We start from the raw sequence: 15702 nt of genomic DNA on the forward strand, positions 1-15702 counted from the left end.
TATGTGAGATAATATCGTTTTTAATTGATAGCTTGTGTACTCACTCTCCCACTTTTTACACGCAAATGATTGTTTTTATGTTGGAAATATTATTAATATCATCAAGCACCGTCATTGCAATATTAAAATTAACTAACTAAGTATATATGGAATAAATGGATATTGGACCAATTGATAACCATGTTATTTTGATGGCTTTTATGAATTTAATGATATCATTATATAAATTTTCAAAATAAAAAAAAAAAAAAAGATTCCTTGACTTATAACCAACTACAGCCGCACCCCTTGACTTGGTTACTCCACCCCGTGGTCCCCCGTCCCTCGCCAACCTTACGTCTCCCTCTGTCTTAAATCTCTCACTCAGATATTTTGTTCAAGACACATTGCGAAGGACTAGTCGACTTGCTATGGAGGATTCTGCAGAGAGTCTAAGCCCATGCTCGCCCCGGGACATTGATTCCGATGCAGGAGGAGCGGAAAAGGGCAGCTCCACGTCCGCTTCCGTCAATCGAGCGCTCCAGCTTATCGAATCGGACGACCTAGATTCCAAGCTCCAAGCCGCTCGTGAAATTCGACAACTCACCAAGACCTCTCACAGGTGTCGGCGGCAGCTTGCGCAAGCTGTGAAGCCGCTTGTCTCCATGCTTCGAGTTGACGAGTCCGATTGTAACGAGTCCGTCCTCCTCGCTCTGCTCAATCTTGCCGTTAAAGACGAGAGGTATGTGCGACGGGTTTATTCCAATTTTTGAACAATTAGCGATGTTTCTTTTCCTGTGTTCCCTGTTAATATAAAGTGCTTCTCTTCACAGTTAAAGGAAGTTTTCACAACATGTTGTTTCAATTCTTCTTAGTTTTTTTTCTCCTGAAATTGAGCACTCTGAGATAATACATAATAGAGATCATGGTGGTTGATTATTTTATTGGGTTAATATTTTGTTGATATATTTATTGGGAATTGAAGCTTTTAACTTTGGATTTTTTTATACTTTATTATTTTGGGTTTCGCTTAATATAGGATATTCCTTGGAATCTTCGATAGGGTTTTCTCAAATTTCTCAACTGCAAACCTTTTCTTTTGATTTTACTGAAAATGTTTAAATGGGCGTGGGATGTTAGATATTCTGCGATTTCTTGATTGTGTCAAAGAAAAAGAGTAGTGGGGTCCATTTCCAAATGCTTCCTGTGGGTGCTGACTTTGTGAGGCTTTGGGAAAGAAGTAGATGCTTTCTGGTTAAGTCCGGTGCATGATGTGTGGTTCACTCGTCCCCTTTTCTTTACTCCTCTCATTTTTTGTTTGGTGATGGAGAGTTCAATACCTTACTTGGGGAGTGAACCATACTCTCTCCTTTTCTTTTCTTTTTTCTTTTTCTTTTTTCATACACACTTTATTTCTTCACCTCCTCTCTTTTTATTGGTATATACAACACTTGTTGACCCTGTCTTTACCTCTTAAAATTGTATTTTGGTGAATTTTTGTCTCCACCAGTACTTAATACTCTTTGTTCATCATAAAAAAAAATGCTCTTTGTTTGAAGACGCTAAAATCATGTCCTAGTCCCAAGCATCTGGGAGGGTCTTTCCTTGTATTTAGAGGAGTCATTGTGAGTTTGATTAAACTAGCTTTAGCGAGACTAAATGTGGCATAATAGGGACAAGGCTGGTTGCCCTTGTATATTGGGGATCCAATAACCCAACACCTTGTAACCGGTATAAAATATTTCTACTTTTTGTTAAAGTGACACTGTATGTATGTACATATGTTTAGCTTGGTTGATTGAGGTAGCAAATTGGATCAAATTACATATGCAATGGTGTCTCTATGCTTCTGTAACTTGGACTAATATCTTTGTATGTTTTGTTTTGTTTGTTTGTTTTTTTTTTCTTCCTGTCACGTGTAATAAATATATTATTATTTTCTTTCCCCTTTTTTTTCCCCTGTAAGATACAGTAATCCATTAAAACATAATTGAATACAAAACCTTAAATAAATGTTGTCAACATAAACCGAAATTTACATTTTGGAGATACATACTATCTTGCTTGTTCTTCCTTCTCTAGCCTTGCTTTTGCTCACTAGGGTACCATGAGTGGCCTTTGATTGTTATACTGTGCCTCTAGGTTTCATTATTCCTTGGCAAATCTTATTGGAGATGATTTAGGAAAGCAACATATGGGACTCATTTCTTGACCATCATTAAGGGTGGTGACTAACCAGGCTCTATGTGGCTTTACTAGTATAGGTTATTAGGTTGTAATAGTTGCTTCTCTAACTGTCTCTCCATATCAAGTTTCATCTCCTTTTGATTTGCTGTTCATGTGATCCTAAATTGAGGCAGAGGCTGAAAAGTTTATGCAGCTTTATATATGAAATTTTCAAATTTATCATTTTTCTTTGATTTGTATTTGCAGGAATAAGATTAACATAATTGAAGCCGGTGCCTTAGAACCAATTATTAGCTTTCTTCAGTCAAGTAATTCAAACCTGCAGGAGTATGCAGCTGCCTCTTTGCTCACACTGTCAGCAACTACCTTGAACAAACCAATAATAAGTTCTTCTGGTGCCATTCCTCTCCTTGCGGAAATCCTTAGACATGGAAGTGCACAGGCTAAGGTGGATGCTGTTATGGCTCTTTCGAATCTCTCAACACACCCAAATAGTCTCTCATTGATTCTTGAAACAAAGCCAATTTCTTCATTAGTTAACTTACTCAAAACATGTAAGAAATCTTCAAAAACAGCTGTGAAATGCTGTGCTCTTATAGAATCTCTAGTGAGCTTTGATGAGTGCAGAACTGCATTGATTTCAGAAGAAGGTGGAGTGCTTGCAGTTGTTGAAGTTCTGGAAAATGGCTCTCCCCAAAGTCGGGAGCATGCAGTTGGGGCACTGCTAACTATGTGTCACAGTGACAGATGTAAATATAGAGAGCCAATTCTCGAAGAAGGTGTAATTCCTGGTCTTCTTGAGCTCACTGTTCAAGGAACACCCAATTCTCAGGCAAAAGCACATATGCTGTTGCGGTTACTGAGGGACTCTCCCTATCCTAGATCGGAGCTTCAACCTGACACACTCGAGAATATTGTTTGCACAATTATCTCTCAGATAGATGGAGATGATCAATCCAGTAAGGCAAGGAAGATGCTGGCTGACATGGTGCAAGTTAGCATGGAACAAAGCTTGAAACACTTACAGCAAAGAGCTATGGTATGCACCCCAAGTGATCTGCCTATTGCAAGCTGTACTTCTGAAGTTTCTTCAAAATGATGTTTTTGGTTCATTTGCTTTGTTTTCTTATTGTAATCCTGTGAGATAAAATTTTCAAATATAGTAATGTAAAAACGAACAAAAGAGAGAGAAAGATACAGTGAATAATGTCCAGAACAGGAAAAAAATAGTGAAAAATGCCAGTCCTGGCCATCATGAGGGGGCATCAGGTGACTGGTGAATGTTAATAATGTTGGAAGTGTATGATGCTGAAAGTGTAGTTATGTATTTGGGCTGTATAGAAACTCTTGGATCAAATGTTATATAATTATTGAAGCTTTCCTTTTCTTATCTCTCTCTTTTTTTGGGGTTCTCCCATGGTTTCTCTTAGAGTTGATTGGGTTGTAGACTAATTCTGAAGCATTATGTGGCCTTTAAGTTGAAGCTGGATGCATAAGCTCTTATTTTTTTGGATGTCCCATGCTCTAGTTTTAGGTAATGCGAACACATTAGTTATTTGCTGTTTTTCTTGAACTGATTGTGATTTGTTGAGAAGTATTCCTGGCTCTGTGGGGTGTGAATCAGGGTTTGAAGCGACAATTCTAGTATGCACTGATACAAAGCGGACAATATTCACTAGACCCTTGGAGGGGCGGGCTGAGATTAAGAGTCACTTAGCTTTGGCCATGCTAGGAGTTTCATAGATACTCTAAATTTATGGAGTTGCATATTTGGTACATGAGATAACTTTGAAAGATAAAAAAGGAAACACTTTTAACTAAGAAAGAAAGAAATGATCTTCAGTTGGATTGCTATCAAAATGTGGCTCTCACATGGTCAGCAGCATAGATAGATAGAAGATATATCAGAATATCTTGGCAACATCTTTCATGAGGCCACTGTTTGCCTTGGCGAAGTCTGTGAACTCCTCAAAAGAAATGTAACCATCGCCATCGGTATCAATCTCTGACATCATTCGTTTAATCTCCTCTGGCGTGACTGAGCCGAGTGTCTTCAAGCAGTCTCCGAGCTCCGCTGCAGAGATCTTGCCATCGCCATTCAAGTCAAAACGCTTGAATATGCGCTCGCGCTCTGCCTTTGCCTGTTCATCAGCCATTTTTATATATCTATGGTGCTTGAATTTCTTCTTTCTGATTGCAGTTTGGATTTGTGGAGGACTGGTTCTTAAAGAGATTGATAGTGATTAGTGTAAGGTCATCCTTCAAAGTAGGAAACAAATATGCTTCAAGACCGGATCATCAAGCTGTTTTTTACCAAATAGATTTAAGGTAAATTGGAAAGTGCATATTTTTCATTTTTGAGAGGTGGCTAATCTTGTGATCTCTAATATGTCACTTATTATTTTTTTTATAACCAACAATAACTCGAGGAGCGTGTCTTTTTTGGATAATCCACTAAATCCAAACTCGGATCGGGCCGTATTATGTACGAGCAAATCCACTTGACAAGTTAGTTGGGCCCAGATTCGATGCTAATCATTTGGAAATAGCTGTATAGCTCAAAGGCAAAACCAACTTAGCTGATTTGACAATGTTATCATATTCCATGAGTTATAACTTCACTACATTTATAATGGCCTGTTCAAAATGTCCCCATTATTATTTATTAGTATTTCAATGGCTTATTATTACTTTTTTTTATTAGGCAGTAATCTTACACTTTTATGACTTTTTTTAATACAAGTGAAGGGAATGAGACTCGAACTCGAGATTTCTATGAGATACCACACACATGAGTGTTATATGAGCTACTCGTGGTTATCTTTTATTGTTACTTTGAAACAAGAGATAAGTGCAGGCAGTAATCTTACACTTTTAAGACTTTTTTTAATACAAGTGAAGGGGATGAGGCTTGAACTCGAGATTTTTATGAGATACCACACACATGAGTGTCATACGAGCTATTCGTGGTTATCTTTTATTGTTACTTTGAAACAACAGATAAGTGCATAGGATGTCATAAGACATGGACAAGCAATAAATAAGAAATCTAGATGCGACAAGCAATAAATAATAAATTTTACACCAAATTAATAATGATTAATCTAAAATATCCTTGACTTAAAATTTTGAGTTTAGAAAATGTTGAGTCTATATACTCATACACACCACCAACCTAGCAAGTCCCAAGGATCAAATTTGCAAACATCAACTTTTCAAATATTGTCTCACCAATTCCTCGTATGTGGGATGGAACCTAATCCCAGTACACAATCTAAGCACACTATTTTTTACTAAATTGACTCTTCCCCACAAAACCCACAACATACATGACAGATTGAATATCCAAAAAATGAATTTATACGATATAGTTCTTGATTACCAAAAAAATGCATGATAAAATTCTTGGCATGCTTTAATTTTTGTAACCCCCATATAGTAATAATGTGAGATGGCCGATTAAAAATGTTAAAGGCATCTCAATGATGATTATGTTGGGCCATTTTATAAATCCGGTAACGATACGTATTTATAATAAAATCATCCATAAGGATCCATAATCTATGTGGCATGCTTACCAAGTAAAGTGGCATGCAAAGTATATCGGCTAGTTTGATAAAGCATATTGAAAACATCGTTTTCAGACTCGGATCGGATCATTGGTTCAACCGTAAAACTCATGAATCGACAGCCTACATGGGCGGTTTCTTATTGTTGGACCGTTTATGCACGAAACCGTGAAAACCCGTGATTTAATTCATAAAAACGGTGACCCGTGAACCGCGGTTTGGTCAGAAAACCGCTGCTTTGCTTGTTTTTCGGGTAATGTAAGGAAAATAAATAAATGAATTCTGTGCTTAATTGATGCTAGACATGATTTTATTGGGGCTTATCTTTTAAGGCAATACCAACTGTCATTAGCCCATGATTGTTATCTTCCAATTGTGGTGTCTGATAAAAAACATCAATTCAAATTTTATCCTATAAATAGATATATGAATTATATATTGCATTAAGTATAAATATTACATTTAAATTACGGTTTTGATTGAAATTAAGGGATTTCCTTAAAATGTGGAGGATATATATATAACCTAAATATATAAAGTTATATACTTATTTAGTATATAATATATACTAATATAGTATATACTAAATTACTAATTATTATATATTATATAACTAAATATTTATTATTTATTTAAACCCGTGGTTCATCCTTCATCATAGCGGTGAACCTTGAATATCTTGAACCTTTAGTCTTGATCGTTCGATACATGGGTCGGTTTTAAAAAGTATGATTGAAAGTAGCAGATATGCTAGTAGAAATGGTAGTAGCATAAATGTTGGACAATTTTTACTGATAACATTTATACTGTATAGCATTTTGTGGCAAATTACGTGCAGGAGTATTACTTTAAACAAAATAATTAAAAAATTATTAAAGAATAATAAAACCAAAGATATAAAGAAGTATTTAATTAAAGAATTTTAATTATTATTATTATGAAAAGAATATTTAATTAAAGAATTGTTTGAAGAATACCGAAATTGTTGAAAGAATTATTTAAGAAATAAGTAATTAAACCATGACTAAGAGAAGATTACTTTGACAAATATAACCATGATGAGCCATTAACTGCAGTTAAGAATAGAGCCATGTCCAGAGTAAAACAATAACGAAATCACAACATCACAGGACATGATGAGATGAATGGATCAACTGCGGCGACGTTGTAGCGATGGAGACGAGAAACGACGACTGGAAATACAGTAGGTCTATCGTAGAGATAGTTAAAAGAATAGACACAGTGGAGGATTTGGTTGTGGTTTCATCGTTCTAGTTGGGAAGGGGAAGAAGAGGAAGAGAGAATGACTTTTTAGGGGTAATATGGGAATAACAATAAAATAATAGAGACAATATGAGAAAACAAATCAAAATGCTAACAAAATGGTCCATCAAGATTGCATTTCCATTTGACACTAAAATGCTAGCAAAAATGTTTGGGGATTCGCACCACGAAATGATTGTTTGACATGTGAAAAACATTTATACTAAATACTAGTATAAAAGTTGGTAAAAATATTTTGCCAAATTGGCCCGATCATGTATTCTTTTTGTACAAAAATACCTCTAATTATTCAAAACAATCAATCCTGATGATATCACAACTTTTTACATTTTCTTTTCTTAAACAAAATTTCAAAATATTTTTCTCTCAAAATACATGTTAAATTTAAAAAAAAAATTACATATTCAGATTTAACATGTAAAACTCTTTCCAAAAAGACCCATTATTGATAGGTTTAACATGAGCATTCTTAATCAAATTGTTTTATTACATTATTTTTGAAACACTGTATAAAATCTGGAGCACTTAATAACAATGTTTTATTACATCCTTTATTTCAGTGTAATAACAAACTATATATGTGTTTAACAAAAACAATGTAATAACCGTTTACGGTAATGAAAAACAATGTAATAAGAGGCTATTTTAATCAGAAACAATGTAATATTACGACCCATTTAAAGGCTAAAATAGCAGGCAAATCAATCAAATGCATTTCTAGACAGCAATACAATCAAATCAATTCCACTAAATTCCCAAATCTAGAAGTCACAAAAAGAGCAAGTTCATTTCAACCAAAATTCACACCAATAACACTAAACGAAACCCATAATAAGAATGAGCAAAAAAATCAATACATCAACCTAACCGAGTACTAAATGTATATCGCTGAGCCAATCTTGCCAAAGAAAACAACCTTCATCAACACCGATCCAAGATCAAAGGAAGGAAGACGACACAACACCGCCAAGGTTTGCCACATTTGGTTTGTGACTGAGATCCGAAGTATCAACACCTAAGATGGCAGAGGAATTACCGCCTCCGATAAGTTTGATGAATTTCGTCTATGAGAAATGGTACAGAATATGTCGACTATCCATTTTTAGAGATTCCATTGTGGCTAGCTTACATGGCATGCCATGTTGGTTATGGACGTTTATGGATGATTTCCTTATGGATACTTAGTACGAAAACTCTTTATATCCCTAACAATTTCTTCCATAACCGGTTATAACAGTATTATGTTATTACGTTGTCTAATTACATTGAATTTCGTTATCACGTTGTGTAATTACATTAAATTTCGTTATTACGTTGTCTAATTACATTGAATTTCTTTATTACGTTGTCTAATTATATGTTATGGCTGAATTTGTTAGGGCTATGTAGCGTCTCCTGTACTTAGTATTTTCCTTATAAATCACATTGTTCAAGTTGAATTCGCTAATGGGCTTTTAACATTCACCCCAAAACCCAAAAGATATATATATATATAGGACAATGCTAGAGACCCCCAAAATTTAAACCCCAAAAATTCCCCAAATCTATATGACATTAAAATAACCATTGATTAAAAACACATATATAAGGTTCACTTCATATCCAACACTCCACATTAAATGAGAGTCTTTTGAGAGTTAAATTTTGAGGGTCTCAAGCATTATCCATATATATATGGTAGAACCATCAATTAGAATTATATTTGGAGTTGGTCAAAAAATAAAGGAAAGACATTTGTACAAACTAGGAAAGAAAACGAATTTGGTGTATCTCTCTCTAAATTGTAAAAGAGGACATTTTATTTGACCTATTAATGGATACATACCTTCCAAGTTCCATCTATAAATAACCCTAAACTCCTCCAAAGTAAAAGAAATCAAACAAACATATTTCTAGAAGCATCAAAAGAGATGGAGAAACTTTCACTCAAGATGGGTTTCTTTCTGGCCATACTAGTCACAATCTTTTGTAAGTTTTTTTTTTTTTTTTTTTTTTTCAAAATCTTCAACTATATATAATTATATTGAGAACTTATAAAAAAATTTGGCAGGTTTTGTGTATGTAGCTGAGGCTGAGTTTGAGCTACCCTTCAATTGCAAGAAAGACTCTGACTGCACTGATGCGATATGTCCTCATAAATGTAAAGGGACCTACTGTTATGTTTATAGATGCTATTGTAAATTATCAGTGGCAGGGATCACTCCTCAAGTTAATTTGCCTTGCCAGTGGCTTGAGCCTCCTCCGCCCCCTATGTAGAATTTTGGCCTTAAACCAATGTATGATCATCTTTTCGATCTAAATAAAAAAAAAAGGTTCAAAAAAATACTCAAAATAATTTCTTTTTGAGTTGAATTGCAATAGTCATGTTTAATTAATGGGAAATTTTATCTACACACCATTAATCTACTATCTTTACACCACTCCTTACATCTTATAAGTTTACACTATAAATTTATAAGTTTACACACAAATTTGTAATGAAAGGACCAAAATACCCTTGTGGTCCTTTCATCACAAATTTGTAACAAAGATTTAAAAGTAACAATAAATATAATTATTCCTTCACTAACCCCTGCATGGTCTCTGTAATTAGTTCTCTCTCTTAGCAATTTCGAGCTGCAACTAGACTTTTATGGCCTGAGAATTTTTTTTGGAAACTTTTTTTTTCCACTCAACAATGTTGTAGTCCAGTTCTTTCCGTGGAAGAAATATGTTTTCCCATCGAAATTTGATTGGGATTTATCTGAATATCAAAAACCGTGTAAGTACTCCTTTCCTTGGAATTTATTTGCTTTATAAATACATGATTTCGTAGCACAATAAATTGAATCAATAGATCATGGAGTCACTCTTTTGGGTGTTTTAGGTTTAAGAAATTATTTATTTTAAATATTTTAGGTTAAGGGTTAATATGTCATTGTATACAATGATATTTATGTAAACTCTAAAACATTAAAAAGTGGTGTAAAGATAGTATATTAGTGGTGTGTAGATAAAATTTTCCTTAATTAATACACAATTTTCTGTTGAATATTCAAGTAGAGAGGGAAAAATGGTATTTCTCATGTTATTGTCTGATATGTGTAATTTGCGAATTATTGTGCTGATCCATGAGTTTATTCAATGCACAACCAAAGAGTAAAAGAAATAAGCGAAAAAATGCCCTCCGGAATTTATTTTGGACAAATATTTCATCTCCTCATTCGAACTCATAACATCTTAATTCTTAACTATGGAAACGTATTTTGAGGGACATTTTTTTTGCATTTTTCATGCTCCAAGGAGTATTCCAACTGATACCCCTAAAATAGGATTGAGTACTTTGAATATCCCAAATTTGAGGTACCTCCCACCATAACCCCAAAACTAAAAGAAGCATTATTTTGTTCTCTCTTAAGAAATCATTATCTTAAAAGTAGTAACTAGAAAATATTAAAATAATAGATGTGATGTAGAAATTGGGATGTGATTGGAGTGGTGGTAGAATATTGATCCTCTCAAATAGGTTTTTGGTTAAAATAAATTAAGGAATGTCCCCCATTTTGGTACCAAACCTTGTATTATTTAATAGAATGAAGATGGAAATAGAAAGAGAATGTCAAGAAAGTAACTTTTCTGGCATTCTCATTCCTTGCCAATATTTTTATCACTGTCATATTACTTTTGTAGCATCATGAGCTTCCTCGATCTGGCATGTTTATTTAGTCTAAAAATTACAATAGAATCATTCTTAGATTACTGAAATAAATATTTAGAACTATCAAAATGAAAAAAAAAACTTATTTTTTTATGGGATCATATTTAATAATAAGAAACAAAATAATATAAAATATAACATTTAAAATACGACCATTATAATTGTGGGATATTGTCGAAGTTATGTATTTCTCAATAGCATTGTAGGTATTTAATTAGAATAAGTGAGAATGTATTCACAATCCTTAAGGAGGATTTCTTTCTTTTTGGGAAGAAATTAATTAGGATTCCTCCTTTGAAAAGAAGCCAACTTTTCGTGGAATTCTAGATATTCTACCAACCAAACATAAGAAGCATTGATAAAAAAGACAACTCTTATGCCTAAAAAACTAGATTCTACGAAACAAACGAACCCTAAAAGAGAATATTTTATTTTACCTATTAAGGGATATACCTTCCAAGTTCCATCTATAAATAACCCTAAACATCTCCAAAAATATAAAGAAAACAAACACAAAAAATTCCTAAAAACATCAAAAGAAATGGAGAAACTTTCACTCAAGATGTATTTCTTGCTGCCCATTCTAATCACAATCTTTTGTAAGTTCCTTTTTTTCTCAATTTTTAAAATCTTAAACTATTTTTATATATAGCTTTGTTCTAATACGTATATCTTTATTTTATAACTTACAGACACCACTTTTTTTGTTACTAGCAGTGGAGCCCGAAACAGTGAACCCCACAATCATTCCCTTTTTCAAAGAGTTATTATGCACAAAAAAGCGGACCTCCGTATTTTATAACTTATGGACATTCGCACTTAAGAAAAATTCATTATTATTATATATATATAATATATAACTAAACTTATATAATGTTTTAAAAGATCGGCAAATTTTGTGTATGTAGCTGAGGCTGAGTTTGACCTACCCTTTTTTTGAAAGGTCTAGTGACCATATATATCCAGTAGGAGGACTCTGATTGCCATCCTTATATATGTGGTGGTAGATGTAAAAGCATCCACTGTTTGTTTTATAGATGCCAATGTGTATTACCAGTGGCAGGGATGGCAAGGATCACTCCTTAATTTACTTTGCCTTGCGAGTGGGCTGGGCCTCCGCACAAGATTTATAAATTTTGACCTTAAAGCATGTATGATCATCTAATTAATGCTCGGAAAAAAAAAATTGGTTTAAAAAGATTTATGATAATAATAATAATAATAATTTTTTTTTATGTTGAATTGGGCTTGCGTGCAATGTTTAACTATTGGCGGAAAATAGTATTATCATGTGCTTGTTTGGCTCGCGTGGGTTGTGTGTTATTGTGTTTACCCAGTGCACAACCTAAAAATAATAATTGTGAGATTCCATATCATCGATAAGAAAGTATAGACGGAAAAATGGGCCAACATGGGTCCATTACATGGGCCTTTCGAGACTCATCTTGAAACCTAAAAGTAGGGGTGTGCACCGGGTTTCAAAACCCGACCCGACGACCCGGTGCTTATCAGGCAGGCCCATAAACTTTTTTATCGGTCCAAACCAAACCTGACCCAATAAATTTTTAATAGGATCGGGTTCCAAGTAGTTCTTTCCATGATTTTCGGGTAATCGGGTCAGTCAAAAAAAAATTCAGATAAATAGGCCCAGTTTTAATGGGCTTCTTACTACTTAACCCAATCAGAATTCAGAAATAATTTTAGGCAAAAATGGGGGCCGGTACACTAGATTGTACTTATTTGTAAAAAGATGCAACCACTAAAACATCCTTTTAAAAAAGTCCAATGGGGACATGCTTTTATCAAAATCACCTCATATTTCATTTTTCCTCCCACGAAACCTCCCCCCTCACACTGTGATTTTCTCTCTCCATCACACCGCGATTTTCTCTCTCCACGAACTGTAAAAAACTATCTATTTTCGGACCTTAAAACCTCCATTTTCAAAGATTTCACACCCATAACGACACTTCTTTTTCAACCTCAAGTGATGTTATACTGATTTTCTGAAAAATGATAAGCATATTACATACCCAAAGCTTTTTTCGGTTAATTGATACTTTGGTGATACTATCTGAAATTTGTGCACCGAAAACCTTTGTTCGTTTTCAAATCATGTTTATATGTCTTGATTTTTGAAAATTTTGGTTAATTTTTGGTACATTTGCTAGTTAGGGTTAGTTGAAATATGTTAGGGTTTTTGATACAACACTGGTACTTTTGTGCATTTGAGGCTTTCACGTGATTAATTTTCATGTATTTTCCTTCAACATTTTCAAATTTTGGTTTGAATAATGTTGTTTTTGGAGCAGAAACTATTTTTTTTTTTGAAATTTTGGTAAAATGATACTATAGTGAAACTTTTGTAATTGCAGCAAATGATTGATACTATAGTGATACTAAATGTGTGTTTCATTAAATTGATATCAACAATCAATTTGTGAGAATGTAAGTGGTTGAGGGATTTTTGGTTTGCTTACTAGTGAATTTTAGTGTAGATATGACATTTTTCTTTGGAATTTTGTTGAACTGATACAATAGTGATACTTTTAAACAGAAGATTCAATTTAGTGTTCAATTTATATGTTTTCCTCACAAAATGTTGATACAAATGTTGGAATGTAAATTTGATTACATTGCATGTTGGTTCAATGGTATCATTTTAGTGGATTTTTGGTGTTGGTGATACTATGGTGATACATCTCTGCAGCTGTAAATGTGTATTTCATGAAATTGATATTATTTTGATGCAATTGTGGTCCATTTGCATTACCTTAGACCATTTGCATTACATATCTTTATGATCAAGTGATTTAATTTTTGTGGATTTTTGATCTATCTGATACTATAGTGAAACCAGATCTTTGCTTTAAAGCACATCGTCTAGAGTTTCTATGATTGTGACACAGTAAATAAAGAAGAGTGCAACCAAAATTCAGGAGAGCTACGTCAGCTTGTGCCTTTTGTAGATCTAGGGATTTGATTTGTTATTAAGCGGATGGGTCGAGTTGCGTTGATGTTATTTTGATCATCGGCCTAGTAAACTTCAGATCCTTGGTCTACATGGGTACATTAGCAAGTACGACTGGGCCAAAAACAGAGAAAGGATCAGCTCAACCAAAAACAGAGAGAAGAAGGCAGCTACTCAAATCAGAAGAAGAAGAAGAAGAAGAGTATTGTAGGTATAAATCAAAAAATGTCTTAAGCTAGATAACCAAATTACTCTTAAATTGTACATTTTTACAATTATAGAAAGGCCTAGGTCCTTTCTACAATTAAATTGTCCCACGTGCTAGATACAAAACTTTAATACAAAAATGAGTGGCAAGGAAGAAAGGAGTATGGCATGACAGACATAGTAAAGTTCTAAAGTGGACTAAGTAATAGGTCTTCTGGCAATAATTGCCATACACCCAAGAAAAAGTTAAAAATTGATCAGTTTTACAATAAAGCGAGTTGAACAAGTATCCCACATCGAAACAATTGGAAAAAGAAACAAAGGGAACATATTTTAAAGCAAAAGCCCATTGACAACTTAGCAATTAACTTAAAAGATTTCTTTATCCGGGTTACAGGGTTAAATATGATCCCAACCCGATAATCTGATAATCCGGTGGCCCAAAACCCGATAACCCGGAGGTTCTTTAATAGGGTCATTGGGCGGGTCATTTACCTCTCAAAAGTTATCGGGTCGGGTCCAACACAGATCGATAACCCGGGATCCGACCCGATGTACATCCCTACCCAAAAGATATATTTCATGTATACAATAGCCCAAAAATGGGTTATATAAATAAATAAATAAACAAATCATGTATTCTTAAATCGATTGGATCTACGATATCAATGATGTTTTTTCTTTCGAAACAAAAATCAAGTTCGATTCTCATTGGAAGTAATATCTATGTGGCCACATGTTAGATTTTGGCCGAACTTATCCTATCATCAAGTGAGAAACTTATTTGTTTGCGGGCCTGATAACCCGAGTTTAGGCCTATATAGGATGTTCAAAAGGCATCTAAGAAATTCAAACACCCATACAACCAACTATATTGTCTACTTTGGGGTTGAGGTTCTCGTGGATAGATAGAATTATCTTCACGAATTTGTTCCTCTCAACCCCAGCAAGTGTGCTTAGCCCAACTGACTAAGCTTTGGGAAAAAAGCCTAGATGTTTGTTAGGGGGGGCTTTGTCCAGAGAAACCCATTGGTAGAATTGTGTTTAACCAATGTGAGACTTTTGTGTTCTTAACACTCCCCCGCACTTGTGGATTTGGTTATGCCACCATATCAAAAATCCACACGCCCATATAACATACTATATTGTCTTCTTTAGGGTTATGATTCTCGTAGATACATCAGATTAGCCTCATGAGTTTGTTCCTCCTAAGCCCAGCAAATGGGATAAGCCCAACTCACTAAGCTTTGGGAAAGGGTTGCAATATTCGAACCCCCTATAACTCTATACAAACCCCCTATCCCATCTCATCAATCAATCAAATAATTTGTACATTTTGCATGTGTCTCATGTATAAAAGATGGGTAGAAAAGACTCGTTAAACAAAAATACTGATTACTATTCATGAGCATGCCGCTACTGTTGGCTTAAACCGTATGAGAATCTTGACAGTCTATCTCCTCTCTCTCAACATGCACTTCCACCTCTGGGCTGGATTTTTGACCACCTCTAATCTTTCACGGTTTCACCCACACCATATCCACCTATATATATATATATCTCTTTCTTTCTATGTGTATATCCTCCAGTACAATAGTCTCTGTATGTCCATTTCATCGGTTTCAAGTTTTCGTGGTGGAGTAGTCGTTCATGTACACGTAACAGTATAAGCCTCCACATGTTGTGGATATGGATTACTTGAGCGATCTTTTCGACTACCACTTGCCAAGCAGTTCAAGTGAACATGTAAATACAAATACTGATTTAATATTTTTAAGTAAATATTTTTATTTAGTGTATTTTAAGTA

At 34.3% G+C, this 15702-nt stretch overlaps 2 protein-coding genes across 2 annotated transcripts; one reads left to right on the forward strand and one right to left on the reverse strand.

Moving 5' to 3' along the window:
* The first annotated feature begins 366 nt into the window (after nucleotides 1-366).
* On the forward strand, nucleotides 367-3556 carry LOC119998259 (U-box domain-containing protein 3-like). Its single transcript, XM_038845542.1, has 2 exons — nucleotides 367-721; nucleotides 2413-3556. The coding sequence occupies exons 1-2, from the start codon at nucleotides 411-413 to the stop codon at nucleotides 3263-3265; spliced, it is 1164 nt and encodes a 387-aa protein (XP_038701470.1). The 5' UTR covers nucleotides 367-410; the 3' UTR covers nucleotides 3266-3556.
* Nucleotides 3557-3874: 318 nt separating this feature from the next.
* LOC119998260 (polcalcin Syr v 3-like) lies at nucleotides 3875-4331 on the reverse strand. Its single transcript, XM_038845543.1, has one exon. It carries the CDS (start codon nucleotides 4320-4322, stop codon nucleotides 4071-4073), a length of 252 nt encoding a protein of 83 aa, XP_038701471.1. The 5' UTR covers nucleotides 4323-4331; the 3' UTR covers nucleotides 3875-4070.
* Nucleotides 4332-15702: the final 11371 nt, after the last annotated feature.

This window comes from Tripterygium wilfordii, chromosome 5 (assembly GCF_013401445.1).
Source record: "Tripterygium wilfordii isolate XIE 37 chromosome 5, ASM1340144v1, whole genome shotgun sequence".
NCBI classification, from domain to species: domain Eukaryota; kingdom Viridiplantae; phylum Streptophyta; class Magnoliopsida; order Celastrales; family Celastraceae; genus Tripterygium; species Tripterygium wilfordii.